This window comes from Ictalurus furcatus, chromosome 7 (genome assembly GCF_023375685.1).
Source record: "Ictalurus furcatus strain D&B chromosome 7, Billie_1.0, whole genome shotgun sequence".
NCBI classification, from domain to species: domain Eukaryota; kingdom Metazoa; phylum Chordata; class Actinopteri; order Siluriformes; family Ictaluridae; genus Ictalurus; species Ictalurus furcatus.
The window spans coordinates 10620450-10646944 of NC_071261.1; the positions used below are offsets into that span (position 1 = coordinate 10620450).

The following is a 26495-nucleotide window of genomic DNA, read 5'->3' on the forward strand; positions in this document are numbered from 1 at the left end:
AATGCCACCTGGTGTTTAAAAATGGTTCTCATGCTGAACATCAGAGAACATATACATAACCAAATATGCCGGTATGCACAAAATAATCAAAGATGAACTGGAAATATGAAGTACGAAAATAAGCAGAAACTCACAAATATTTAATAAAATGAAATCTGTCGAAAACTAGGACAAAATAAAGTACATTTTAAAAAGAAGCATATAAATAATAATAATGCAGAGAATTTTAAACCGATTCAATTTAAAATATATATATATATATATACACACACACACACACACACACACACAAACTGCATGAAATATATAAATAACTGTAAGAATTTTCAAACGGTTACATTAAAATAAATCGACACTAGAAGTACTTTCAGTTCAATTCCAAACGAACTGAAACGTTTCCAAGTTTGTACTACGATAACTAGTTATTAGCATTCTGCTAGCATGAAATCATCCAAACGATCATGCTAGTGAACTTCTAAATGTGTCAGCAGTTTGGCCTTTGAAATTGAGCCAGACCTCTTTTTCTTCTGGGGAATCTTTCTTGTATCTATACTTCCGTATTTTTAAGTCCGTTTGGGAATTAAGCATTTGAAGCTGTACTTCTGCTTTTACCAGAGGATTCATGTTGAAGAATTTGGGTACTTTTAGCAGCTCTGACACAGAGCTAACGATGGAAGGAAGCTGTATACAGTCTCTTACTAGAACGCTCATGTTACCGAGAAACCACGAATTCCAGAATTCTTTCCCATGTCGGAAAACGTAACGTAAGTTCATGTTACTATTAAGGTGTAGTATTAGTAAAGTTTAAACATACAAAATTTTGTAATTTATGACCTTTTTCCACCTTATCTCTGACCCTCTTTGACCTTTAGTGTATGTTTACCTTTAATGTGATGTAACCATGCACTGCTACGATTGGCTAATATCTTTGCCTATTAATTAATTCAATCAAATCAACGCCCCCTGCCATAACATGTGTGGGACTGTTTTCAGCCACTGTGTTGCTCCAGTGGGCGGGGCGAACAGTGCGGATATAAAAGTAGGTGTCGAGATCTTGCTGTAGGAGCAGTCATACACAAATACGCCCGCGTGACGTTACACAATCCTGCCACATCCGAACGAGCCATTTTTGGAGCTGGGTTAAATAAACGCTCTTTTTGTACCGAGGACGTATTAAACGATAACAACGACCTCTTGTATGTCCTCCAGTACTCCAGTATTCAAATAGTGGCAGAATTGAGAATAAATTGAGGCAGAAGATCAGATAATCAGCAGCAGTTCAGCTGGCAACTGAACAAGCCACACTCCATAGATTTCATTTGCTTGCCCTGCCCCTTTCCTTCCCACTGAGGTGCCAGGCGTTGGGCACAGGTGGCACCGGTGGCTTCTCGGTCCAGTTAGACAGATCAAAGCCACGCCAAGGCACCGAGGGAGATGGCCAGAGCGCGAGAGAGATGGCAGATGTGCCCATTGGTCATTATTATTGGTGCTCCGTTTAATCTGTCTGCGGCGTGAGCGATGGCTGACCGCTGCCATCTGGACAGAGAAAGACAGACGGCCCCACACACACACACAGCGCTGACACCCGAGAGATAGCATCTTCCCCAGCAACAAGAGGGATGCCCACTTCCTCTCCAACAAACTGCTTTGTTTTGTCTGCAGTGTACGCTTCCCTTGGGCCGACAGATCTCTTTCCAGAGTCCAAAGAAAGAAAGGCGGAGAAGTTTAAAAAAAAAAAAGAAAAAAAAAAGAAAAAAAGAGAGATTTGTAAAAACCCCGTGTCCATGAGTGTACCTTTGTGTACACATCAGTTCTTGTCAAAGGATCAACAGATTCTTACCAGATTAAATAATTCTTCATTCGTGGCAAAAGTTCGGTGGAGGAACCACATTTCAGCGTGACGGTCAACCGTCCACATATTTTCGTTTAAATTCGTCACCGTTTCTATAGTAACGACTCATTTGTAGGACTCCGTACAGTGGACGTTCCACACAAAGACGTTAAAAACAAGAACAAGAGTCTCCAGTGTCGGCACTTTGTAACAGCCAGGGTTAAAGCAGTATCGTATTCAGGACACAGGTTCTGGTGTGGTTTTTGCGGCAACATGACTAGCTTTCGATAAACAGGAATGAGGTTGTTTCACGGATGTTTCGCAACGTTAAAACGAACTATAAACAGATATGATGTTCTTTAATAACATAAAAAAATAATACAAAATTGTTAGTCTTTTTGCTGTGGTAGAAGAGGAATCAAATGCTTCGCCACATACTGCTATTGGGAAATCATCAACTTTGATACGGTAATAGTAATTCCGCTTCACCGCACCACCCTGTCATTGATTGTTTTTCTATAACAGCAACCCCTCCCCTCCCCTCAGCCTTGTATTTACAGAGCAAAACCCAAGATGCATCTCTTCAACTGCTGACCTGTGGTGTGAAAGAAAAAAAAAAAAAAAGCACTGCATAATATTCAGCCCGAGAACAGGCTGCATTCATAAACAGGAAGCCCAAAATATATGATGGTTTTCGCTCGTAAATCTAGACAGAATGTGCTACAGTGTTTTGGAGAGAAAGATTGAGAGAGAGAGAGAGTGAGTGAGAGCGAGCGAGAGAGAGAGGAAACAAAAACAAAATGGGGTGAATCGAGAGAGAGACAGGATAAAGACAGACAGGAGCAAGTCATTTACATGCAAATTCATCCAAAACATGAGGTTTTAAAAAAAAACCAAAGAAACGGCCAATAACGAGCAGGCTTGGCTGTAACCTACAGAAATAAATGGTAGGTGTGTTGTCATGGTAACTATATGTAGAGAGAGAGAGAGAGAGAGAGAGAGACAGAGAGAGACAGAGAGAGACAGGATTCAGGGTACAACTATCATCTACATGCAAATGACTGTCTTTCTGGCTTTGCAACTGATACTAAAACTTCTCACCTCCACCACTTTCTATGAGGGAAGCAAACAAACAAACAAAAAAAAATACAACACAACGTGGTTAACTTTTTTGTTAACTCCGAATCCAAGCGGAATTTCACGTGCTCGTCTGCGAGACCACGTGCCCCGAGATTTACCATGATTACTGTGAAGATTGTGCCATGATAACGGTTTGTTCTCGCAGGAGCGGGCAGCCGTGATCAGACTCAGATTGGACACTGACAGGCAGGAGAGATGTGTAACAGCAGCAAACACTCGGACCTAAAGCACAGTGAGGTGCGCAGGTATTAAAAAGTTTACATCCCCTTAGGGAAATCACAGGATTTTGTGATGATTTCGTGACCTTGTAATCAAACAAAAGAGATACTCATCAGGAAAGAAGTGAGGAAGGAAGGAAGGAATAAAAGGCTTTGGGGCGTGCTGGTATGGGAAATTTTGATCGGAGTTACTGTTACCATCTCGAAAATTTATTGTTTTGTCGCTTTTTATTGCATGTGTGAGGGACTTTGAATTGAAAATAGCCTTGGTCTGGCTAATCTAATTGTGGCTGAGCTTGTACCTTTTAAAATCACCTGAAAATGTGAGGGAAACACAACAAAAGGTACAAAATTGGACCGTGATTACAGTGTAAAGCTTGAAAGGAACACCATATGCACCGTTCCAGGTTAAAGGTGACTAGAAAAGGTTCAGTTAGTACCCTTTTTAAAACAAACAAAAACAAATAAATAAATAATTATCTGATTAGGTAGTTACATTTCTGTTTATAGATGTGTGTGGTTTTGAAAAGGAAGTCTTTCGGTAACAGTACAGAGTCGGGTTCCTTCATATAGTGTGTTACTGACAAAAAGTCAGACGTGTGAACGTTTGTTGATACATGGCGCCCCCGTGTGGCACCCACATGTCTTACAATTTGGAGGGGGAAAAAAAACCAACACGAATTTATTACATCTCTTTTATTAAAAAATAACCGATATTCCACAATTTAATCCTAAATTATCCCAACAACAAATCAAACTGAACGTCCTTTGTGTTCTCGGATTGCTTAAAAACAATACAGTAGATGCGGAGGAGGGAAAAATAAAATAAACCTCGGGTGCACGTCAGACAACGACGGCAGAGAAAAAGGAAGAGACCAAATAAAAAAGTTCTGCTCATCTTGTGGGGGAATTTCTTAAATCAAAATCAGATTTGAGACGAAACTGCTTTTCTGGTATGAACCCTTATTATTATTATTATTATACTTTAAAAGGGCTGTTTAGAGCGCACGCTCGACGTCGACCGGAGAGTATTTCTGTCAGCATGACAGTTGAATAAATTAGCGTTTCCTATTGAACGCACGTTACCGTTCTTTCACGTCAGCACATAGTTGTAAGAAAGAAAAGTGATAACGTCGTGATTTTCTCTCACACACCGGATGGACGGATGAATCACCTTTACAGCATCGACTTCGCAGGTACTGCAGTCAGAATGCACACACGCACGCACACACGCACGCACACACGCACGCACACACGCACGCACACACGCACGCACACACGCACGCACACACGCACGCACGCACACACGCACACACACACGCACACACGCACACACGCACACACACACACACGGGCAGGTTCTGGTCGGACTCACAGGAAAGGCAATGATATTTGTTATAGCACTTCTGATACAGCCATGTCTACACCTCATATACATATATATACATATATATGATTCCCCACAATTACACAGCAGACCTACGTGATTTGCCCTAAGCCTTGTTTCCTCCCAAATACTGCCGCATGCCCCACGCGTACACAAATGAGAGAGGGTTGAATCGTTTTCATTCAAGTTTTCACAGCGCCAACGTGGACCCCGCTCCAGGAGAATAGGCTTTCTTTTTTTTTGTTTAAAAGGAACATTGAGAAGAAAAAAAAAAAAGAAAAAAAAGGGAAAAAAAGACAACTCTTTAAACAGAGTCAGTCGTCCCTGTGCGGAAAGCAGTCCTTCTACAGCTCTGTATGCTTCTTTCCGTCTGAAAAAGAGAGAGAGAGAGAGAGAGAGATGAGTTGGCAGGTAAGTATTACAATGTTTAAGCCAAAGAGTCAAAGTGAGTCAGAGGGAGAGAGAGAGAGAGAGAGAGAGAGAGAGAGAAAGAGAGAGAGAAAGAGGGGCGAGTTGGCAGGTAAGCATTACAATGTTTATGCCAAAGTGTTAAAATGAGTCAGAGAGACAGAGAGAGAGAGAGAGAGAGAGAGAGAGAGAGAGAGAGAGAGAGAGAAAGAGGGGCGAGTTGGCAGGTAAGTATTACAATGTTTAAGCCAAAATGTTAAAGTGAGTCAGAGAGAGAGAGGGGGGGGGGGGATTAAGAGGCAGAGAGTGAGGGTGGAAACAGAGCAGGGGGAAACTGGAGAGCAAGAAATGGAGAAAAACACGGAGAGAAAGAGAAATTTAAATTAAAAGTAAGAGGGAGGTAGGGAGAAAAAGGGAAGATAAAGATAAGGGGAAATTTAGAGAAACGACAGAAAGAAAGTTAAATTAAGGGGGTTTGGGGGGAAGCAAAACCAAGAAAGAAAGACGTGAAATTGAAAAATTGAAAGGGGGGGGGGTCACAATTAAGAGAAAGAAAGGAAAAAGAGAGAGAGAAAAATGGAGAATGAAAGAAACAGCAAGGGAAAGAGAACTTGAGAGTCAGTGAGACGGTGAGAGTCGATGAGAAAACCAAGAGTGACGCAAACAAGTGGGGGATAGCGAGAGCTCACCTGTCTTTCCCTCAGAAAGCGTGTGCTTCTCCCCTGAGTGAGCTCCTCTCTCTCGTCCTTCTAGGAACTTGTTGTAAATCCTCTTGATCTCCTGGTCGTAATCGGTCCATTCAGCCACGATCCGGACCGCCGCCTGGAGTTTCGGCTCTTTGGTCTGTGGGTTGTTGCACTGTAACACGGACATTACCCTCATTAATATGGCACAAAAAGAGCAGTCTATACACACCCACAGATACATTTTTCAGAAAAAGAATGGTAATTGCTTTTAAAGTGCACCCATCATGCTTTTTTAAATATTACCTTTTATGTAGTGTGTTATAGAGCTGTTTGCGAATGTAAAAAGTCTGCAAACTTAAAAAAAAATAAAAATAAAAAAAAACCAGAAAGCACGACAAACGGGGTTGCTGACTCCCAAAAGAAGGAACTGATTCTGAACAGCTCGTTAATGATTCCAGAGTTTACTTCCTGTACAATATAAATTCTTAATCAGCTCGATCAAAAATCTATCTTGAATAATCTTGAGTTTTCATTGCTTGTAATAAGCATAACTCGCTTAAACTTTGCCATTTTTTGTCTAGTTTTAAGATCCAATAGCATTGTTTAGTGACTAGAGGTTTCTGCGATTTTCACGACTTCTTTACCAAGTCAGTTTTGCTAACCATTGGCTTAATTTTTTTGCTTGATTTTAGTGCACTTTAGCTAGATTTAAGTGTGTCTTGCTTGTTTCCGAAAAGGCAGTGCAGGAGGTCCGAGACACATTTTAGCAGAACACAAAAACGAAACCTCCCGAGGCATCAGAACTCGCGTTAAATTGGGGCTTTTAATGAAATTAAAATGGATTTTTGATGCAACAAGAGTCTTGTGCAAAAATAATAATAATAAATTCATTGCTAAGAAAAGTGTTCAATAAAGTATGACACTCCATGGGAAGAATGGCTAGAATTATATAACTGATAAACTGGCCAATGAGTGTGGGTACGAGGTCGTACCAAACACCTAATACACTCACCGAGCACTTGCTTAGGAACTCTGTACTAACACTGGGGCTCTCGATTCTTCGTCATGGATTCCACAAGATGTTGGAAACATAACTTTGAGATTGTGGTCCATGTTGACGTGATTGCATCATGCTGCGAATTTCCCGTTCTATAGTACCCCATCCCAGGAGGTGTTCTATTGGATTGGGATCCGGTGACTGGGAAGGCGGCGGAAGAACAGTGAACCCCTCGTCATGTTCACAAAACCAGTTTGATTTTTTGCTTTGCGACATGGTAGCCGTTGGACGATGGGTAAATTGTGGCCATGCAGGGACGCACATGATCAGAAACAATACTCAAATATTCTGAGGTGTTCAGGTGATAATTGATTGGTATTAATTGGCCCAAAGTGTGCCAAGAAAACATTCCACCAACTCCACCAGCCTGGACTGTTGACACAAGGCAGGTTGGGTTCATGGATTCATGCTGTTGGTGCCAAATTCTGACCCTACCATCTGTATGCCTCAGAAGAAATCAAGGTTGATCAGACCAGACTACATTTTTCCAGTCTTCAACTGGATGAGAGTATGGAGGTCTTAGCAAATTGGATTTGGACTTATCCTTGAGAGTAAGAGTATGGAGGTTTTGAAAAATCTGATTAAATATGTAGTCAGTACCAGGTCAATAGTCTTGGCCTTGGCTTTGGAGGCGTCGTCGCACCATGTCTCACACCACAGCCACTCCTGCGGCAGAGACTTGATGGGCACTTGATGGATCATGTTGTTCGGCAGATCCTGTGGTGGAAGAAAAAAAAAAACTCAGAAAACTTAGAGGATTAACTGATACGTGACACAACTAAATAAAGTTGTGCAAATTTCAAAGTTTACTTCAGCAAGGAAATACTTCATGCAAAATTGCCAACAAGTCTAACAATACATGATGGAGGAACGAGGAATCTTTCCCTCTAAAAAACATGTTAACATGCTGAGTGACAATTGCAAATGTTTGAATCTGTTATGCGTGACCCCATTTTAACGAAACAAACCCTGGTTAGAGATTCTGTGACAACACAATCCTGATGTGAGCTCTAACGCAAACAATGGTACTGCACTAACTAACTGGTCCAACCTGGATAAGTTTGTGAGCTAGTATAAACTGTGCTCTGGCCAATGTATGATATCCATGCCCACACACCTGATCAAGGTTGGACAGACTGTTAGGATCCTGGCTCAGTCCTTGGTACTGTCCTCGCAGTCGGTCTCCTGCAGCGATCTTCCTGAACTTCTTCAGATCCACCACGTACAGTGCACTGGAGGGAGAGATGGAGACAAGACAAGCTCATTTCCATCAATTCTGTCCAGTTCCTATCAAATATCCAATATTATTATATCATTCATTGCTGACAGAGGACCAGACCAGACCTGCAACTAACTTATAAGTGGAATAACTATTGCTATGCTATACATAATATAACACGTCTACACTGCAACATGCTACTAGATCAGCGTAGAATCATCTGTGCCTCCATGAAGCCCCGCCTTCTAACCTGATGTGGTACTTGCGGGGTCCCAGGTGGCTGGCCCAGTAGCCGGACTTCCAGAAGCGGTATCCGTCCATCTCTGTGCGGCTTTCACAGAACGGCGTGTAACCATACGGCGCCCCCTCCAGGTCCAAGTCGCGCAGCTCCTTTAGATCCGTGCGTACAATCTGCAGGTTGGGGGGAAAGAAAATACGGAGCTGAACAAGGCTCGGCGTTAACGAGACCAAAACATTCACCGAGCGTGAATGACCTGTATGGCAGACGCTACAATGACTCCACTTCATGTTGACACGTGAAAGCATGTGTTGTTGATTATTTTCCCTATATGTCAGCATGCCAAGTCATCTTTTTTTTCCTTACTTCTTATTAAAAACACCACAGCCACAGTGCTGCAATGCTTGTAGTACATCCTAAACACTACAATAGACTTTATTTAGTGTTGGATGTAGCCACAGTTTCCATCACCACATTACTGCTTATTTTCATACTAACTCAGTTGGAAAATTAAACATTTCACAATATTTAGGCAACGTGTGAACGTCTGCGAGTTCCATTTGAGGATTTCTATGCACAAGTGGGCCAAAAAAACACAACTGATTTTAGGCTAAACTAAAACAGTAGTACCTTTCAGTTCAAGTTACAGAGCTTTGCCTGAAGGGGGCAGAAGAGTCCAAGTAATGCAAGTGAACGTTTTTTTTTTCCTTTTTTCAAACAAACCTCTAAAACAGACCCGAGACATGTACAGAATGTCTACGCATACCTGCTTGTCCTGAGCATTTCTGAGCTGGATAAAAACACAAATACTTCCTGCAATCAACTGGAATCCAGATATGCTTTCTTCATCTATTATCCATCACTCGTTTTAATACTTACGGGAAAACAAGGCGGTTAATTAATGGGTACCTGGTCAGCATCGACGAAGAGGATTTTGTCCACGGCGAGCGGGAAGAGGACGTCCAGGAAGAGGATCTTGTAGCCCCAGATGATTCGCTGTTTCTCGGTTTGCTGATGGAGCCAGCGAGGCCACTTATACTGCACCAACTCATACTGAAACCCATATTCCTGCGCCATGAAGGGGATAAATTCCTGCCATGCAAAGAAAGCGAGATCGAGCGAGACGTTAAAATGGAGATTAAAATGTATTTCGAACACACAAAGTGTCCAGTGAATGTGCGAATGTGTCAGATGTATGTTATGAGTCCTGGTGCTGTGTATCTCAAGTGCATAAATAGACAGTACCCATTATTTCCACTTAAAGTGATCGTCTTTTCCCCCAGAACTAACTTTTACACAATGTGGTTTAGCATCTGGGGCTCTTCAGCATTCCTATTGGAAAATTACACCTATTAAAAGGGTTTTTACATTGTTAAATCTGTGTGTTTCCTTTGCAGGATTCAGATAATGGCCTTGAAACAGCAAGGAAACTCAAAACAGCTGAAATGTGATACACATTAGAGAGGCTATGAAGAATCTCCGTTGTCTTTTCTGAATTGCCACTCTCATATGCAGTGCCCTCTACTAATATTGGCACCCTTGGTAAATATGAGCAAAGGAGGCTGCGAAAAAGTACACCTGGGAGACTACGAACAGGAAACCGTTCAACCATGACTTCCTGTTTCACAGTGGTATAAAATATGAGTTAACACAAAGGCCAAATTCCCTTAGTCTTTCATAACAATGGGTAAGACCCATAATATAGATGTGATGTGCGCTAAAAGGATGTTGAGCTTCGCAAAATGGGAAGTGGCTATAAGAGAATAGCAAAAGCATTGAAAAATTGCCCGTTTTCACCATCAGGGCGATAATTAAGAACAAAAAGGATGTCACCTAGCTGAAAAAAGGGCTAAGACTACGCTCTGGTGCTGGTTTAGACGTTGTACTTTTCATCAAGCTGGTAGTTATAAGCTTCTCTGTTGCCATGCGCACCTTAAAGGTTGGAGACAGATAGTTCTTCAGAAACCAGAACTTCACCGGCGTCTTGGTGTGTTTCAGCACAGACATCATCATGATTCTGAAGAAGAAAAAAAAAAATCGAATAAAAGATCAATATTGTTTTAAACACTGATTCAGGGGTCCGCTCATTTCCCAGAGGCAGATCAAGCATAATATTTGAAACTGACCCTAGACCAGGACATTTATCAGGTCAGCCTGGATCATTTAGACTGAGAAAGAAATCCATGAAAATGACCTTAAAAAGTGAATTCTGCTGGAAAAAAAAAAGGAATAATGTCGGCACTAATCGGACTTGACGGGTGTAAAAGATCGCTGATGGAAAAACGGGAAGAAAAACATTTCTGTAAAAAGATGTAATACAGGCCGAAGCAAAATGTCACCCACTGACTCAATTGTCTTTTTTAATATAAAAATTCTAAGATGGTGCCATTTTCAAATATCACACAATACCATCCTCAGCATGAGCCTTTAGCTTTTTAAATGTAAAATCCATTCCAGATGGACGAGTAGTGAAAAAAAAAAATATATGTATATATATTGACGTGACGTCATTAGCTGTGATCTTTTACCTCAGGAACCTCTCGTACAAGTGTCCCGAGGCCACAGAGAAAATATTGATGACGTCGTCTTTCTCCTGCTTGGTTTCCTCCACTTTCTGGGTACCGGTGAATCCTCTGGAAGAGAGAATTTCGAAATGTGAAAAAAAAAGTATTCGAGAGCGCAGGCAATAATAATAAAAAAAAAAATAATAAAAAAAAAAAAATATGTTAAAACCAGAGCTCAGGGGAGTCTCTACCTGGTTAGGGACTGCCAGAATCCGGAGTCGTTCTCACTGCTGCCGTCGCTGAGGAGCTCCTCGTTCATCATGTCGGGCTTTTTCTGCACCTGTACCGACACGATGAGGGTTAGAAAGGAGATTTAACACACGGTACAACAGAGCGAGTCAAAAAAATCGCATTTTGGAGCAGAACTCTGGGGGGAAGGGGGGGGGGGCTTGCGGGGGACTACTGGGAAATCATTTGGGCAACTATGCAAAGCTTGAAAAGAGGCTGGAGGATGGAAAATTCTATCAGTATGTTACCGAGCCGTACCTCAGAATCAGACACCAACACCCTTCACACTCACCTTCACTTTAATGATCTTGCTCTTGAAGTTGTTCAGCACGACTATTAAATCCTCGGCGTCGGCCGGAGAGTCCGTACCGTCATGACTGTGGGAGAATGAAACGTGTGAGATTCACACACAACTATACACACACACGGTCAAAAGTTTGGAGACACTCAACTGAAATGCTTCTCAAGATCTTAAAAACCTTTTGATCTGAAGGTGTATGATTAAATGTGTGAAATCGGTGTTGTAGACAAAAATATAAATCGTGTCAACATATTCGTTTCTTTCATTAGAAAACTAACATTTTATTTACAAAAAAAATATTTCTGTAAACGGACGACTTGGAGCGAAATATTCCGAAAAGCAGCTGATTAGAGTCCAGCATAGGTGGGAACTCCTTTAATACTGTTTAAAATGCATCTCAGAGCAAATTCCTCAAGAATTCAGTTGAGAAAATGCCAAGAATACATTTCTGGAAATTCTCGGCAAAAGGGCTGCCTACTCTGAAGATACTAATATTATACTACTTTGGATTTTTTTTTTTTAAATCACAAAATAATTCCTATAGTTCCATTTGTGTTACACCAGAGTTTTGATGACTGTTATTATTCTAAAATGTGGGGGAGAAAAAAAATTAAAATAAAGAATGAATGTGTCTAAACTTCTATAGTGTTTACTTACACACACCTACACCTACCTGTAGATCTTGTAGATATCGTCTGATCTTCCTTTTCTCAGCCTCAGGATCCAGGCTCCTGGGTTGGCTTTGAGCTGGAAGTAGCCCTGAAGGAGAAATGAAGCAGTCATACTGACTGTACAGCACAACACACACACAAACACACCACAGATGAACCAAGAAGTCCCTTACCAGGTTGGCCATGACGATGGTGTCGACTATCACGGGGTCTGAAGCCGTGCCTAGGGTGAACTGCAGCCCACGAGGGGGCTGTCCAGTGCTCACGTCGAAACAGTGCCCTTCGAGCAGAAGATGCTCCAGCTCGTACTCTGCAGCTACAACGCTGTCCACCTGAAACGTGACGAGAGCGCTGAAAACGTCCACGCTCCTAGTCATGTGTCGAGAACGACAACATAACCACGATTCTATATTAAAACGCTTACTTTTGTTTACTCTACTTTCAGATTGACATACCTCCTGTAGGTAGATGTTGTCCAGGTCGTGACGTGTTCGCACAGACTCTACCATCCAGCTCTCGGGCGTGTTCAGGTTCAGAGTGAACAGTGGAGACTGGGGCATGTCCAGGAACTTAGCCATCGGGCCCAGAGCCAAGCGGTTATCGGCCATGAAGGTCACCTCGGGCTCCAACACGTATCGGTAGAAACTACAGAGCAAAAGAAAAAAAGACGTACAAGATGTATGGATGGACCAATCTAAACCCAAGCGGCATGCGAGTCATGGAACGACGGGTTGCCAGACGCTCACCTTTTAAGTGGCATGTCTGAGAGCTTGGACTGGCAGTTCATGAAGACTCGCAGGTTAACGTTGACCAGCTGTTTCAGGACCTAGAAGGAACGCGGGGAACCCAAAAGTGATGTCATAAAGGTGTAGAAGGATAACTGAAATATATATATATATTTTTTTTTAAAAAGTGATATAACGCCATGGTAAGTGCTGAGGATGTTACCAAAAGAAGAGGAGCCAGTTTCTGAGCATCCCTGGTGACGGGATCCACCACGGCCACGATGTCGAAGTACACTTCCTCCTCCTTGGGGCGGATTTTTACAGCACTGTAAAAAGCAGCAAAGAAAAGATGATATAAATATGATCTTTTTTTTTTTTTTTTTTTAATATGCCACTTTTCAGAGACGGAATTAAGTTCAAATCACTTCATAAAAGGACATCTAGTCTGATCATTAAAAAACACAAAAACAAAAGGCACATATAAAATGTATATACACAGCACAATCATTAGATTATTGCGATGAATACCATTTTCCCAAAAAATAACTAGAACCAAAACCCGAAATTGTCCCGATGAAGCACTAAAGGAGTCAGGACTCATTCACCTGTGTCTGTCGTTTGTGAAGCCGTGCTCAACCCGAGCCTCGCCTTTGGGCTGCGATGACAGCAGTGCATCCACCTTCATGACCAAATCACTCGCTCTGGACCAAAAACAAATAAATATTTTTGAAAAATATCATCATGGTGTACTCTTTTAACCATTACACCCAGGTACATGAGCTGCCGTACCGGTCTTCCTCGACGGCCATCTGCTGGATTTTGTTCTTGATTCGCTCTCCGGATGTTTTCATTATGATGCTCTCCAGAAGCAGGAAGTCGTCCTGGTTAAAGACCTCGCCCTCCTCGAGCGGCCCGATAACCTGCGAGGAAAAGTCAAAGAAATGCGAAAAGGAATTCGGAGGAGATTCCAGTCTGCGACGATCCCCTCGTTCCGGGCGGTTAAACTCACCCGTCCATTACTGATGACGGCCCTCTGGCCTTTACGCAGCTTCAGGGCATCGCGGCAGTAAGCGGCCTGGGCCAAGAGGACGTCCGCTTTAGGAGACTCATACGCCTCCTTGAAAAGAGGTATGTCCATGCCCTGGAGAAGAAAGCGATAGAGAACTGTACAGAAAAGTCGATTTTAGATTCGATTAAACCACGAGGATAGAATCTCAGAGGGGTTTAATACAGAAATATACAGGGCAGGGTTGAAAAGTCGGACTAGCCAAAACTAGCGAAAACTCCAAGTTTAATCATTTTATAAAACTCAAACCTGACTTCACCTTTTTTGGATGGGGATAATTTTAAATAATTGTCAAGTAAAACATTGTAACGATTGAATTAAAAAAAAAAACAACAACAACAAAAGAAAACAGCTCTATTAATTTACCCCGACTGCAAAGTCAGCGATGTTAGCCCCGGAATACAGTGCATCCGCCGTCTCCTCTTTGACCATTTTGGTAATGAAGTTCTTGGCGTTGTTGGCCGTTTGAGTCTGCATGGCCGCCCAGATGGCCCGGGCAATCAGCGTGGTTGCGTTCGTGGGACTGTCCGTTGGGTTATCGATCATGCCCAAGCGCACGTTATTACTGGTTTTCTGAAAAGAAGATGGCTACTTCTTAACATGTGCACAGGATACATTTGGTGATGAACTTGCAGCCCACACACTGATCCTACTGTGCACTTTAAACAGGACAGATGAATAAAGAATAAAAGCTAACTCAATCAATCAAATCAATCATCTAACTGGTCTTTTTTCACTTCGGTACAGTCTGATTTTACCGTGTGTCTGATGGCGTCGTACAGCAGCTGTCTGCCTGCCGGCTGGTCGAAATCTCCGACCACCCAAAACGTCACAGGACGGATCACGCCATCGTCTGTAAATCAGGCAATATTAGTATATATACATATATATGTGTGTAGGATTTCAGAGTCAGGATCTCATTTTAGTTGTGCTACAGTAAGCAAGTTCTGTAGCTAAAACTATGCAAGTCCCACATCATTCTGTTTTATACAACCACAACCTGACCTTATGTACAGTACAACGTTCACTCAAAGTGTAAATATGAAATCTGAAAATATAGAACTGGTGCCATTTGAACTGATTTGGTCCACCAATCAAATAAAAGGCAAATCCAAGAAGACTCCAAGTGATTTTTAAAGGTGCACTGCATATGTGAAGGCATATTACTTCTATAGACAGGCTTATTATCCAGGTCCTATCCTCTCATTTCCTTCTATACAACCGGATAAGTAGAGTATTGATCAGTGGCTTTCGACTGCTTAGTATGCAACTTCTCCCCTTGTTTTCGCTCGAACGAGAAAAGGATCATCGTGGCCTAATACTTCAACTAACACGCTTTAGGTTGGGGTTCTGCTTTAATTCGTCACCTGTCATAATCGAGGGGTTAGAAAAAAAAAGCATAAGCAAACACATGCTGTTTAATGAAAAAATTAGCGTTAAAACAAATCTCAACCCAGTCAAAACGGATGACTATGTTTAAGGAAAAGGAATTACCAGAGGTAACAGTGGACTACATTACTTTATTAAAAAAAACAAAACAAAACCCACAACATAAAAACCCACCACCATTAAGACGAAACAGAGAAACAAGATGGAAAGGGAGATATACCAACACACTCAGCGGAATGGGCTCCTTATCTTAAGCCATCGTACATAATAAATAAATAAATTTGGACTGACCTTTCTTCGTCATGTAGTTCATGCTGTTAGCCATGGCCGTGTTCTTCTCTTTCATGTCCAGGAAGAGGAATCGGGCATAATCGTCGATAAAATGGTTATCTGAAGGAGACATATCATACTTAGTAGTGAAATACGCAAACAATATGGGCTTACAGAAAGACCAAAAGATCCAGTTGTGAGTTCGAGTGGTGTTATTTTAACGAGACAGGATTAAAACTTGCATTCTCTGGGGAATTATTTCATCATTCGTATAAACAATAAACCAGAAAGCGGTTGTCAGGGAGGCAGCCTTTGGTGGCTAGAGCCTTCCTGACGAGCGAGCCGTTATGATTTTAACGTCTTGGAGTACACAAAAGGTCGATTTCCTATTCACAAATTGCATTTCATACATAAAAGTAGTAAAGTGTCGATCGTTTATTACGTGGCCGATGCTAGAAAATGACAGGGAAAGTTAGCAGTAGAGTCAAATCCTGATATAATACTCGAACCTACTGTAAAATCTAGATTATAATTTATACGGCAAACGATAACGTGAACGCGTTTTGAAGCTCGTAATAACGGTATTTAATCAATATCACTTTTTAAGCATCTCCCTACAAAGAGAGCCGTGTTTTTTTTTATTCCTGTAATTAAATACAAAAAGCTCAACTGAAGTACTCCAAGCACTGTATTGTATATTGAAGGTTTAAAGCTAAAGTTTTTATGAGATGTTGTGAGAAGTAAAAATAATTACTGTGTGTGTGTGAATTCTCTTATTTTCATATTACCCAAGTGAACAGAAACCATGTGTTTGTTTTTTTCTTGTTGTTGTTTTTTTAATCCAGCTAGCTGTTCAATTTTGTATTTAACCCTATTGCAGCCTGCAGGCGAGCGTATACGCGCTCCTCCGACTCGAGCAAACTTAATTTCCTCGAGGAATAAAGCGCTTTATGAATATCCTCACGAGCTTGCGCCTCGCGTACGTAAACAGATTTTCGAGAACAAGCCGAACGTTTAGTGACGAACTGGAAATGAGGCTGTGTTCCCTGGAGCTGCGAATCTAGATCGCAAATTAGTTTTCGGGATGCAAATGCAAGTGAACTGACTGGTGCTGGAGAGATCCAGGTAGCTCCTGGTGGTGGACAGGATGCGAGAGTTGATGCGTGGCACCACGTTCGGCTGGTTCATGATGTATTCTACTACGTCGTGGTCGCTTGAAAGCTCACCCTGAGGAAAAAAAAAAAAAACACAAAAAACAAAGAAATAGAAAATCATTGCTATATACTACAGCAATACGCAAACAATGTTGTCGAGGTAATGGTGGACAATGTCTTTCTCACCAAATAGACGGCGCGCTGGAAAAAACTGGTGGTGTCCAGGATCTTGTGCATGACGGTGGTCTCGAGCTCGTCGGGGTCGAGCTGCTCGCGCTGCAGAGGCATGCCGTTATACAGAACCACGGGTAGAGGACCCACTCCCGTCTGCTCATGATACGCCTTCCCTTCCTGCACCGACATGCGCGAGAGATCAGAGATTGATTGATGTTTAGTGTTTACACTACATTGCAAATCTGATGCAAAAATTTATATCTTCGTGCCAACCGATACACACCATTCCGCAGAGAGTGTTTTTGTACCTTGCGATTGTTATCGTAGACCGAATCTGCACCGAGAATGCTGCTTATTTCCACATAGGGATAACGTTTCTTCAGAACAGCCACCACATCCTCCACCTTCAGCTTCCCTCCACTGGGCACACGGTTCAGCATCTGATTAAAACACAAGCAAATCCAGTTCGAACCATTTACCCAATGTTAACGTCTTCATTTCTACTTGGATAAAATCACTGTAGTCGAGTTTATAAACCGCTGAATGAAATTGGTGCTGATGGACCTATTAGGACTGGGGTTGTTTGTTTGTTTTTAGCACACCTATTAATAACAATGAGCCTGATGTGCTTGAAGCATTCGACTTACTGACACGATGGCGTCAAAGGCCATCTGATTGTCCACTTCTTCTGCGACATAGTTGAAAGCTCGTAGCATTGCGACTCCGGCGTCCTGCATGCCGTCGACGTCGTCCTCAACGTTCACCACAAACACCAGTCCTATCCTGAAGAGTCCGTGCAAAAGAACAAGACAGTTCAAGAGACTGAATCTACTATCAAAAACAGTTTCATTTAAATCACAGTTGTCGCCTAGTCAAAGAGTTTGAACACTACAAATTGTACAGAAGTGCACGTTGTAACTTGAAGACAATATATATTTTTTATTTATTTTTATATTTTGGATGAACTACCTTCTGTTCACCTGAACTACATACCTGAGGGGGATGTTGTTGGCATAGAACATCTCTGCGACACTCAATAGTTCTGCTGTGCTCTCATGAGTGGGGTCCAAGATCATTACCTACAAGCAGAAATCAGAAAAGTACTCTTATTTGGGAGCCTTCAATTGGAGATACTGTACATTCTGTTAAATAGGTCAGTACACACAACTGGTGCATACTTTCAGAACCATATACTGCAAAGCACTGAACAATTTACCACTACGATTTATTTGCTCAATATTTTAAAGTACAAAAAGTGAACAGTGACGCAGACTCAAACTGGAATTAGCGGTGTTGCTCTGTTTAATGACCAATTCTTGATTAAATAAATAAATATATTATATTATATTATATTATATTATATATAATTATATAATATATATAAATATACACGCACAGACACGTATATACATCTTAATCAGGCCTGAATTATACTGTAACGTCTGACTTCTTTGATTTCCAATTGTACAATCACAAGTCTAAAGTGATATCTTGAATAAGACATCCCAATTTTTAACTGAATGAAAAGCACAAATTAAACTACTGAAACTAGACTATAGCAGGCTATAGAAATAAGATGTGGGCCTCATTTACCAAGCTGGATATGAATGAATTAACTAAGTTTGTCTTAGAACTTCTAGTTCTTTAGCTAGAATTTCTAGGTGCTAGGACTACAGTTTGAATTTTTTATTTTATAGCTAGAACACTGTACAAGAAAGAGACGCAGTGCACACCAGGTTGTGGAAATTCTTGCGAATCTGTCTGATGACTCCTGGGAAAGTGGGACGCAGAAGCTCCTGCACAGTTGAGGGCCACGAGGAGTACCTGCCATCCGTCTCCAGATTATTGATCCACTATAAAGAAAACAAACATATTGTTTACTGCTGTTAACTGCTGTGTGTAGAGAAGAATAAGACAAGAACTGTTGTTGCTAGGATGAAATGTCACGGTATAAAAGCTGTACATACACAGTACATCACGGTATGTTTGTAAGCTTACATAGACAGCAGGACTGCGGATGTCCACGGCGTAATCGGAGTCGGATGGCTGAACGTTGAGTTTGAGGATGTCGTGAATGAAGGACGAGTCGATGAGGAGGCTACGGAGGCCCTCCATGACACGAGCTTCACTCCTCAGCACATCAAACACACTGCACAGAATGATATACCATCACTTGAATGAGCTAATTTTTTCCTCTAGTTAGACTTCTCGTTATTTAGACTGAAAATTAAACATACTGTCAGTATAAACTGTTTGATTTCAACTCCGAGAATGTATCGATTTCAAATGAAATTAATTGATCACTAACCCTTTACTGAATGGTGTTGCCATATGGCAACAATTATCACCAATTTTTTTGATAGGCAATAATACAAAACTACTATTTTTCTATGTAACTGAACAAAAGAGGGCTGTAACTTTGACATAACAAAAATGATGCCGTTTGCACTTCTTTTTCTGCAATCACATGACATGGTCAAGGTCATCCTCAGAGGACTCTCGAAAAAGTTATTAATTTTTCAATATTAAGTAAAAACCTAAGGGAAAAAAATAACACTATCTGAGAAGTTGACATTTATTTTTTGTCATTTATATATATGAGTATTTTATTAAATGGTAAAATGTCATTGTTGCCATATGGCAACAACATGTGATAATGGAACAATGGTATGTGCATTCATGAATTTAAACAGGTCTACATAGTTAAAAAAACAAAAAACACTATGCGTTCTAACATTATTTTTTTATTTTTTCACATTCAAAGTAAGAAAAACCGTTGTCATTTCAGACGTTTTGCAAATGCACCTTATTTTCTAAATTTAGATTTCTTTCAAGAGACAGAGTTAAAAAGATACATGTTTGGATTACATTTCTGTATGTATTTTGAGTGAGTAAATCCAGCCAGATATTTTTACAACTGTAATTTCTTTCAAGAACTTTTACATGCTTACTAGGTGGCAAAATAATAATAATAAACACTTTTTTTTTGACTACATGATACTTTCCACAGTCACACACTGTTGCCATATGGCAACAATTTACCAACCCCCACCCCCTTTCCTAAAAAAGTGTTTGTTTTTTTTTTAACTTAGTATAAATGTATGAATTTAATAAAATTCAATAATTATATTATGAATTATAATTTAGTAAAAAACGGGTGTAGTATAGTTTCATATTACCTTTTAAGAAATGATGCATAAAATACTCGGTAGTGAACGCTCACCTGAAGATGTCCTGCACATCCAGGTCAATGTGGAGTCCGTTAATGAAGAGAGCTGAATCTCCTGGCTGCAGTCCCAATGAGCCCTTAAAGTACTACAGAGAACCACTAGGACATTAAGCATCTTTTTAAAAACTGACAGCAAAACACCACTACTGGTAGATCTGGCTACGGGGCAAGTCACAGGCATATATAACATGTTATCGTTTCTATAGTAAATGTTGATGTGATATTTCACATTTTTTTTAGATAGAAAGATACATGCACAGGAATTTGGAAAAGCTGAAAGGTGTCTCCAGTTCCAGCGGTTTGGAAAGCTGTAACTTTCAGGACAGGGTTCAGAACAGAGGGCTTTGTGGTTTCAAAGACGTTCATTAAATGTAACTAAATGAATCATAACAGTCGGCAAACGGCTGTATTATAAGAGAAATAAAAACACTTCAGGACATGCGGTTGTTTGAAAATAAGCAACCACCGGTTGATAACAGTTATTCTACTTCGTGCTGGGTAAAAATGGAAAATTAATAAACAGGAATGTGGAGCAAAATGTTACAAGAAACGACTCAATAAGACATAAGAAGTGCAACGACTGCGACCTTAAGGGTACCGTACGCAGCGTGAATATTTGGGGAAACAAAAACCCTCGGATATTTCACGTAAAAGTGCGAGCGTTTCTCGAACCGGAAGACGAGTGTCGAGCCAGAGGAAGTACCTCTTTTCACATTTTACAGGGTGAACAAGTGAATGAAAAAAAAAAAGCTACCTTCTGATTCTCTTCAATCTCCTTACGAATCGCCGAGCTTACCGCCGTTTTGGTTAAGGACCTGAGAACAAATGTGATAAAGACATGAATTTTAAAGCAAACAAAAAAAAAATATCAATCAATAAAGTCGATATGCAAATAAACTCGATATAGTACATCACGTGCGAAACAGGCTTGATTTCAACGAACCGATTCTGGCTAGCCAGTTAAAGTGTAAAGATGGAAGAAATGCTGAAAAGTTCTAATACTGAAACTTCAGAGTATTTTAGGACATTATTAATTATAATTCTTAAAGAACAGTCATCAAACCTTTTTATTTATTTTTTTATAATTGCTGACAGGTCATTTTCCTGTGTTAATTAAACCAGCTAAAAAGATCATTTTTTACAATTAGTCTTACTTTAATAACCTCTAGCCTCAGGCATGAATCAAGATTAGTTTTCTCTATGAAAAGCCGTTCGCCTTAGTGTACAGAAAAATGCAGCACATGTCCTGAATTAAAGCTGCAGCGTGAACGTTTTTTTTTTTTGTGTTTTGTTTTTTAAATACAGACATCAGCCAATTTATCCTCGTTGTGGAATCTGTATTGCTGCCCGGTCATTTCGCTGGAGAGTTCACTAGTGATCGCCGGCTAGTCTGTTTGATCAAGTATGCGCATTTTTCAGTTAAATCAGGAGACACCGGTGCTTCTGTTCGCTCTTGGTGTATGTCATTTTGACGAATCAGCGCCTATTACTCTTGCTCCGCTTTCGTTAGCCGATTACACCCGCTAACGAACGTCTGTTTAAAGGCATGCTTTTCGATAAGGGCGAGGTTCGCGTACAGTACCTCGCTTTCGTAGGAAAATTCTGGCTCAGGTCTTTCATTACATTAAGAGCATCTACAGGAGGGGCTGCCAGGATACGCGCTGCCGTCTGGAAGCTGAGATCTGCGGCGCAAGAGAGAGAAAGAGAAACAGAGAGAACATGTTAGTAAATTAAGTCTTGCGTGTAACATCTCAAAGAGAACTGAATGGGGATTCGCCGAGCATTAACATTTAAAACGCTAAGTAAATAATTAGTCAAAAAAAACAGGAATCCCATTTTCTCATTTTCAACAGATTCGGCTCAAATAGAAATACGCTCGCATGTTTCAAGGAGCACGTTTATCCCTGAAGTAATCCTTTAAAAGGGAATCCTCACTAATGGCTTAATTTCATTCATGGCAAAGCTTCATCGAGTCCTCCAGGTGTCATGGATTTAAGTGGCTGGGCTTTATCAGGGAGAGTATGTGCGTAATGGATTATTATGCCTGTGTCTTGAGCAGTCTTTTATGCGTGGGTGGCTTTAGTCTCCTGACAGTTCGTCTTAACAGAGCGCTAATGAGCTTCAGGCGCTGTGCTGTGCACGGTACGCTTCGGTGGGCCGGCAAAGTGACAAAGCCATAGCTGGTCAGGGAGTGCATGGGGGGAAAAAAAGACGTTGTTTTTGGATACGCAAATGTCGTTTTTGTTTCCATAAAAAGATTCGTAAAAACAGCTTGACGCCAAACTCCGGCTGAAATGCATCACCTTGTATGCTCAAACGTTTGATATACTCGCCTTGCATCTGCCAGACTTTGAGCGGTGCCATCTCGTTCGTACTCTCGACCAGGTGTTTACGAAGTTCCTTCAGCTGTTCCTTCAACTCTGGGTGGATTGTTCTGTATTTAAAAAAAAAACAAACAGGATGAGCTGATCTGGTTTCAGACTTCCCTCGAACCATGCTGTGAGTTTTACTGCATGGTGTCGCCGTACAGCAACGACGAATTAATCTCCAAGTTTTTGATAGGCAATAATACAAAGCTACTGCTCTTTCTATGTAACTGGACAAAAGACAGCTTTTGCTCTGACAGAACAGCCAAACGTATATAGAAAACACATCATATTTGTTAAGAAAAAATATAGCACTTGCTTGAGTTTGCCAAACAGGAAGCCCTGCACTTCGTCCACGGGGTCGTTTTGGCCGATCATTGTGGCGTTCGCATCATCACCTGTGGAATAAAACAGGAAGCGTTTTGACTTGATGCCTTGTTGGGATATTTCCACCAATCATCACACGTCTATGCTGATCTAGTATTTTCTTTCAAAAATAAATAAATAAATAAATAAAAAGAGCGAACAGTATCAAACCTTGAACTTGTGTGTCGTCTTTGGCTTTGTACTCCTGGTTTTTGATGGCCAACTCGACGCCGTATCCGGACAGGAAAACTTTATTATCGCTGGGTTTCTGCGATGCAAACAGTGCACGTTTGTTCTTAATGTCTTTGAAATCTGACTTGGTTTGGGGCAAGTGAGTGTGTGTTTAGTCTCAGCTGAATTCATTTAAATGAAATAAAAGCAAAAAGAGAACGGCATGTGCATGTGGCAGAGAGGGAGAGAGTGTGAATGGGAACAGGAGGAGGCATAGAGAACGAGAGGGTAACGTCTGAGTGTTCACACCTTTGAGTGTAGTGTAATTTAGTTTGCTAAACAACAGGCTAAAAAGTGCTCAGGTAATATATATCTATATCTCTATATATCTATCTCTCTCATATATATATATATATATATATATATATATATATATATATATATATATATATATACACACACACACACACACACACACACATGCAATGGGATATATGGGGAAAAATCAAGTATACTCACTGAGAGATAATGGCGCAGGATGTAGTTAATCAGGCCCTTGTTGGCTTTGGCCAGCATGTGCTGGTGGAACCTAGCAAACTCTTTGGTTCCCACCTCGGCATAGAGGATGACAACAGGAGCGTCCGGGTCAGCCGAGGAAAACCTGTGATCACCTTTGAACAGGAAAGGCTTTGTCCTGCAGGGAAACGTGGAAACAGAACAGGAAATGAATCGCAAGTGTGTCGTAAAGTGCTGAAACTGGAAACACCTTCCACGAATGTCAAATCTAATGTAAGATCTCCTCAGAGAAAACGTCAGTACATTAATGAATATATTGCTTTCTTTGCTAAATAGCCGCACATTTGAAATGAAATTTTTTTTTTATATAAAAATCCGTTCATTACTAGCTTTCAGTAACGTTGGAAAGCCCGTCCTGCGAACTAGTCTTCACTTCAGAATTGATAGCGTGTTCGAACGAGCGTGTTCGAATCAACTCACTTCTCCGAAGCAACGTCGATCAGGTTCTTCAGGCGGTCTAGATCGCATGATTTCTCTCCATGGACGTTGAAAAACGCCTTGCAGCCTGGTGGAGGAGGTTCGTTCGACGCTATCTGTGCAACGTTAACGGAAACACAGACGAAATATAAGCGTTTCCATCAACTGGTAGAGCAAACGACGATTTTTTATTTATTTTTTTTTATTTCTACTAACAGTATGTCTTAATTGTTCTCTGACCTGCTGGAAGGAAAAAACAGTGGACGAGTAGGAACGTAGCGAGAGCGCAAACTTCAGCAGCTTCAACTGCACTGGACTCAAGAGTTGCCCGGCTCGCTTCAAGATCAGCTCGTAATAGGACAGATCTGTGCCTGTGAAAGGAAAAACACCAAAAACACGATTGAACGAACAGGTACAGATGTTACCAGCATACGCATATGAATGGAATCAAATGCAGGGAAGTTACCGTCATGGTCATTTTCGATATCTTGGTTAGCCTCCACGAAGTCCCAGAACTTATCCTGGCTTTCCTCGGCAAGAAACTCACTGGCGATGAATAATGCATTTATCGTCAGTATTTGTTCAGCTAAAATAATCAGCATTATAGTGTCTAGATGCTAGATACACATTTCATTGTAGTCTAATTGTAACACGGCCATTAATTAGCATGTCGCTCTGAACAGACCCTACCTGGCCTCCAGGAGCAATGGTGTAGAGGACCATTTGGTGGTAAGCGTCGTGGTCACAGCCTTCGAGTCGCCGTCTACGCATGACACAAAGTGCAGAGCCACCAGAAATGGCCAAAGCATCCACATCTTATAGCCTAGAACGCAAAAAATAAAATAAGAACGCATGCATACGTGTTGAACAAACCTAATTAGCCTACCAAAAACAATTTAATACAGCATTAACACATATAAGCATAGTGTTATATATATAATTTTTATGACTAAGCAAGGACTTTACGGACTTGTTGTCCGGCACGTCCCACAGACGCTCGATCAAATTGAGATCTGGGGAATTTGAAGGCCATGTCATGTTCCTCAAACCATTCCTGAACAACTTTTCCAGTGTCTCAGAGCGCATTATCCTGGTGAAAGAGGCCACTGCTATTAGGGAATACCGTTGCCATGAAGGCATGTACTTAATCTGCAGCAGTGTTTACGTAGGGTGTACGTGTCCAAGTAACATCCACATGAATGCCAGGGCCCGAGGTTTCCCAGCAGAACATTGCCCAGAGTATCACTCTCCGCCTCCGCCGGCTCACCTTCTTCCCATAGTGCATACCGGTGTCATCTCTTCCCCAGGTAAGCGATGCACACGGACACGCACCCGGCCGTCCATATGATGTAAAAGAAAGCGCAATTCATCAGAGCAGGCCTTCTTTCATTTCAACATGGTCCAGTTCTGATGTTCACGTGCCCATTGTAGGTGGTGGTGGATCAGGGTCAGCATGTGCACTCGGACCGACCGTCCTGTGGCTACGCAGCCTCATACGGAGCAAGCTGGTATGCACGGTGCATTCTGACACGTTTCTCTCACAGCCAGCATGAACTTCTTCAGCAATTTGTGCTACAGTAGCTCTTCTGTGAGATCGGACTAGACAGGATTCGCTCCCCACGTGCATCAATGAGTCTTGGGCGCCCATGACGCGGTCGCAGGTTCACCGGTTGTCCTATTTTAGTCGACTTTTTGTATGTACTAACCACTGGGTACCAGGAACACCCTACAAGACCTGCCGTTTGGCTGACGCTCCGACCCAGTTGTCTAGCCATCACAATTTGGCCCTTGTAAAAGATCCTTATGCTTATTCTTATGCTTATGCTTATCCTTATGCTTATCCTTATGCTATGCCCTCCCTTTGACAGGTGCCATTGTAATGAGGTAATCAATGTTACTGACGTCTCGGTGGTTTTAATGTTATGGTTGAATGATGTACATGCTTGGAAAGTTCAGCCAAACAACTTCAATTTAAAACTGAACTGAGTAACGTTATATAGAAATGACGCCTAGCTGGAATTGCTTATTATAAATGGACGACACAAAACAGAAAACAAGGATTATTTCCAACTCTAGCTGTCATACATTGATATTTTCGCTTTCACGGAAGAACAGGCGTCTCGAGCTTAAGCCAATCCCGAGCCTCAGCGTGGCCGCCCTGACAGCCAATCAGCATCAAGAATTCCCACACTTCCGGGGTTTTTTTAACCAATCGCCCCGGATTCGACCAGGATGTTAGCCTAGCCGCTGCAATTCAACCGAAATCTATCAAATCACGTTGGAAGAAAATAACGACCTAATGTTGAGCAAAGCAATAAAAAAAAGCAGGAGACATGATTACTCAAGCTAACATTAATTGCGCAGAGACTGCGCTTTATTCTGTAGCTAGCTAGATACTCTTATTAGCTGGCAACGGCTAATTATTATAAATAAAAAAGGAAAGCTAGGACAAACGTAGGCATTAATTAATGTGAAGTGTAAGCATTTCGCATTTACTATATCATTTTAATAAATATTTTAAGAAAACAATCGTGTGTTTGATAACAGCAGTGCAAAATAACAACTCATACCTCCACCGGCTTCTGAACTTCCTGCTCGAGTAGCCATGGTCCAATCCCAAATGACGCCTCACTTCCTCAACGAG

At 41.3% G+C, this 26495-nt stretch overlaps 1 protein-coding gene across 3 annotated transcripts; it reads right to left on the reverse strand.

Moving 5' to 3' along the window:
• Positions 1-3464: 3464 nt before the first annotated feature.
• On the reverse strand, positions 3465-26486 carry uggt1 (UDP-glucose glycoprotein glucosyltransferase 1). Of its 3 annotated transcripts, none has more exons than XM_053628311.1 (40): positions 26422-26486; positions 24542-24674; positions 24318-24397; positions 24092-24222; positions 23855-23967; positions 23378-23552; positions 22859-22955; positions 22641-22719; positions 22289-22389; positions 21538-21637; positions 20710-20770; positions 19950-20041; positions 18725-18875; positions 18460-18579; positions 17720-17805; positions 17374-17509; positions 17035-17166; positions 16739-16903; positions 16505-16625; positions 15420-15518; positions 14498-14592; positions 14106-14312; positions 13683-13814; positions 13463-13593; positions 13279-13374; positions 12897-12999; positions 12695-12774; positions 12404-12593; positions 12122-12280; positions 11951-12036; positions 11269-11353; positions 10940-11028; positions 10713-10817; positions 10117-10201; positions 9094-9276; positions 8197-8357; positions 7845-7959; positions 7328-7444; positions 5674-5842; positions 3465-4946 (listed from the first exon to the last, which is right to left on the reverse strand). In XM_053628311.1, exons 1-40 carry the CDS (start codon positions 26456-26458, stop codon positions 4921-4923), a joined length of 4623 nt encoding a protein of 1540 aa, XP_053484286.1. In that variant the 5' UTR covers positions 26459-26486; the 3' UTR covers positions 3465-4920. The 3 variants fall into 3 exon arrangements, with proteins under 3 accessions (XP_053484286.1, XP_053484288.1, XP_053484289.1); XM_053628313.1 differs by lacking the exon at positions 26422-26486 and adding an exon at positions 25937-26407 and having other exon boundaries at positions 3466-4946; XM_053628314.1 differs by lacking the exon at positions 26422-26486 and adding an exon at positions 24822-24841 and having other exon boundaries at positions 3466-4946.
• Between the last annotated feature and the right edge of the window lie 9 nt (positions 26487-26495).